Here is a 2,607-nt window from a genome sequence, read left to right as displayed (position 1 = left end):
GATAAACATGCAAATCTTTAGTGTTTATTTGTGTATATATATATATATATATATATATATATATATATATATATATGAACTCATATTTTCTTTTTTTTTCTATTCATTTTTCCAGGACAAGTTCACATACTTTAAACCACATGCCTTCTCCAATTACCAAAAGTAACACTGCTCTCCGGTCGCGTTCGATTTCCTGCGCTTCAGTAGCTGGTGTCGTAGCAGAATGTGCAAATGGTTTCCCATTAAAAAGCAAAAACCGGCGCACATCTCAACTGCCTGATGCCAGTAACATTGCATCAAGTAGCCAACGTAATTCTGTGGAGCAGCGCTTAGAACTTAATGAGCAGGTTTGTTTGTAAACACTTAATATTTCCTTGAATCTGAGAAGATTTTTTTTTTACATTCTTTTTGAAGTTAAACTTTGCTTTTGTTTTCTTTTCCAAAATACTGAAGAGTATTTAACTTCACCTTCTCACTCCTTCCTCCAGCTAACACCCAAACGCCCTCTACGACCTGACTCTGAACGCAGAAATAGCCGACCAGCGAGCAGCCAGTTCCACCCTGATCAAACTCTCTCAGTTTTTCATGCCAGTGCTTCAAGCCTTTGTTCTAACATCTCAAATACGTTAGGTAATTATTTATTTAAATCATACCATTATGTGGTATTTAATTCTGTGTCAGAAGATCAAAAACAGCCTATAGTACAAACTTATGACAATTTAAAGCTGGCTTGCTTGCCAAGTGCTTTGTATTTATTAAAATCGTCAAAAATGCCATTGGTTCATCCATAGTCTTTTTGTCTGTAAGTTTCAGTAGAGGAATTATTCTCTTCCATTTCTTTCCTGAGTGTTTTTTTTATTTTTATCTGTTTGTCTTCTTTTAATTCCTTATTTCTCCATTTCTGTAAGACTTTACCTTTTTAGCTTTTCTATCTCCACTCCTCCTCTTCCATGGCTCCTTTTCTTCTATGATATATAAATGTCAGTTTTTTATGCATGTATTCACACAAGTGAAGCTACCTATCTATAAGTACCATACAATCTGTTGTAGATTTAGCAATAGGGCAGATAATACAAGGCTTGGTTATTGCTTAAGATGTATCTTTTCTTTTTGGTTCTTCATTATAAGAGAGAAATTAGAAGTGAAAGTTACCAATGAAAACAAGTTTATATGACAAAAAGGAAGCTTTTATTCAAAAGGCTTCAGTCTTATACTCAAACAGTGAGCACATTATTTTATATGACACAGTAGTGCTTTCTGCTTAGACTAATCTGAACTGGCAGATCAGTGGGAATGCTAGAAATTTACTGATAGGTAAATAGTATTTATCCCTTGAAATTATACAATAAATAATTGATTGCTTGAATTTTCATGAGCAGAGACATCCATCACCAGATGATTAGTCCATTGAGTAATGGAGGTTGTGATTACCCAGGGAACTAAGTGAAGTAAGTGAAATAGCTAGAACTGAACCTGAATCACAGATGCAAATCACCGGGAACAAACTAGTTTTGGTTACAGTACTTGCCTGTGGCACTGTATAATAAAAATCTTCTAGATGTAACCTTTAAATATGAAGAAGGTTATTGAAAAAAAACTTCCTGCCTACTCTACTTGCCTGCCTGCCTGCCTGCCTGCCTGCCTAGCATGAACCCTGATTTCAGTTAAATACTCTTCATTAACAAGTCAATGAATCACCTATCATTGATGTTGTTTATAATAGACATACATATGGTTGTTTGATTAAGATGTTTGCTTTGCAACCACATGGCTTCAGGTTCGCTCTCACTGTGCAGCACCTTGAACAAGTGTCTTTTACGATAACCATGGGGTGACCAGTGCTTTGTGAGTGTCTTGAGTGAAATGCTGATATGATGTTTACATTCTTTATTGACATTACAAATGGTTGCTCAGCACATTTGATGAATAATAGAACAAAAATAATACCCCTTACTTGTAGAGCAAGTAAAGTTTGGTAACAGGAAGGGTATCAAGCAGTAAAATACTGCCTCAAGTAAGGCCTCGCCCAATCCATGAACTGTCTAACTGCAATAATTAATTACTTCTCTTTTGTTTTATATCAGAAACACCCGAATCAACCAGCGATGATTCTGATTTCTATGGCGAACCACCGCCGCTCCCGGAAAAGCTAACATTTGCTGACTACACAAATACTATGGGAGAGGACTCACAAATCGTTTCCCATCGTCTAATCACTACAGTTGGACCTAAAAACAAAGTAAGATCTTGCAAATGTGTGTGTGCGTGTGCGCGTGCACACACATTTAATATATATATATATATATAAAGTATCTTACTAAAAAATTTCAGTAAAATTACCATTACTCTGATAATATTGAAGGAAATCTAACAAAATTTATACTGAATAAAATATATTATACATGCACTCTCTGAGTGGTTGGCGTTAGGAAGGGCACCCAGCTGTAGAAACTCTGCCAAATTTAGATTGGAGCCTGGTGTTGCCATCCGGTTTCACCAGTCCTCAGTCAAGGCGTCCAACCCATGCAAGCATGGAAAGCGGACGTTAAACGATGATGATGATGATGATGATGATGATGATGATGATGATGATGATGATGATGATGA

The 2,607-nt window shown here is 36.2% G+C and overlaps 1 protein-coding gene across 2 annotated transcripts in view; it reads left to right on the top strand.

The window, feature by feature from the left end:
• The window catches only part of LOC106881525 (dedicator of cytokinesis protein 1), a 184,512-nt gene that overhangs the window by 171,627 nt on the left and 10,278 nt on the right, over positions 1–2,607 (top strand). Inside the window, exons 51-53 of one of the 2 annotated variants that reach the window (XM_014931942.2) lie at positions 116–347; positions 489–630; positions 2,085–2,239. In XM_014931942.2, coding sequence (XP_014787428.1) covers positions 116–347; positions 489–630; positions 2,085–2,239 — 529 coding nt within the window. The remainder of the gene's footprint in view (positions 1–115; positions 348–488; positions 631–2,084; positions 2,240–2,607) is intronic. The other variant, XR_008263483.1, reaches the window with a different exon arrangement.

This window comes from Octopus bimaculoides, chromosome 2 (genome assembly GCF_001194135.2).
Source record: "Octopus bimaculoides isolate UCB-OBI-ISO-001 chromosome 2, ASM119413v2, whole genome shotgun sequence".
Classification (NCBI taxonomy): domain Eukaryota; kingdom Metazoa; phylum Mollusca; class Cephalopoda; order Octopoda; family Octopodidae; genus Octopus; species Octopus bimaculoides.
This window is presented reverse-complemented; position numbering and strand designations above follow the sequence as displayed.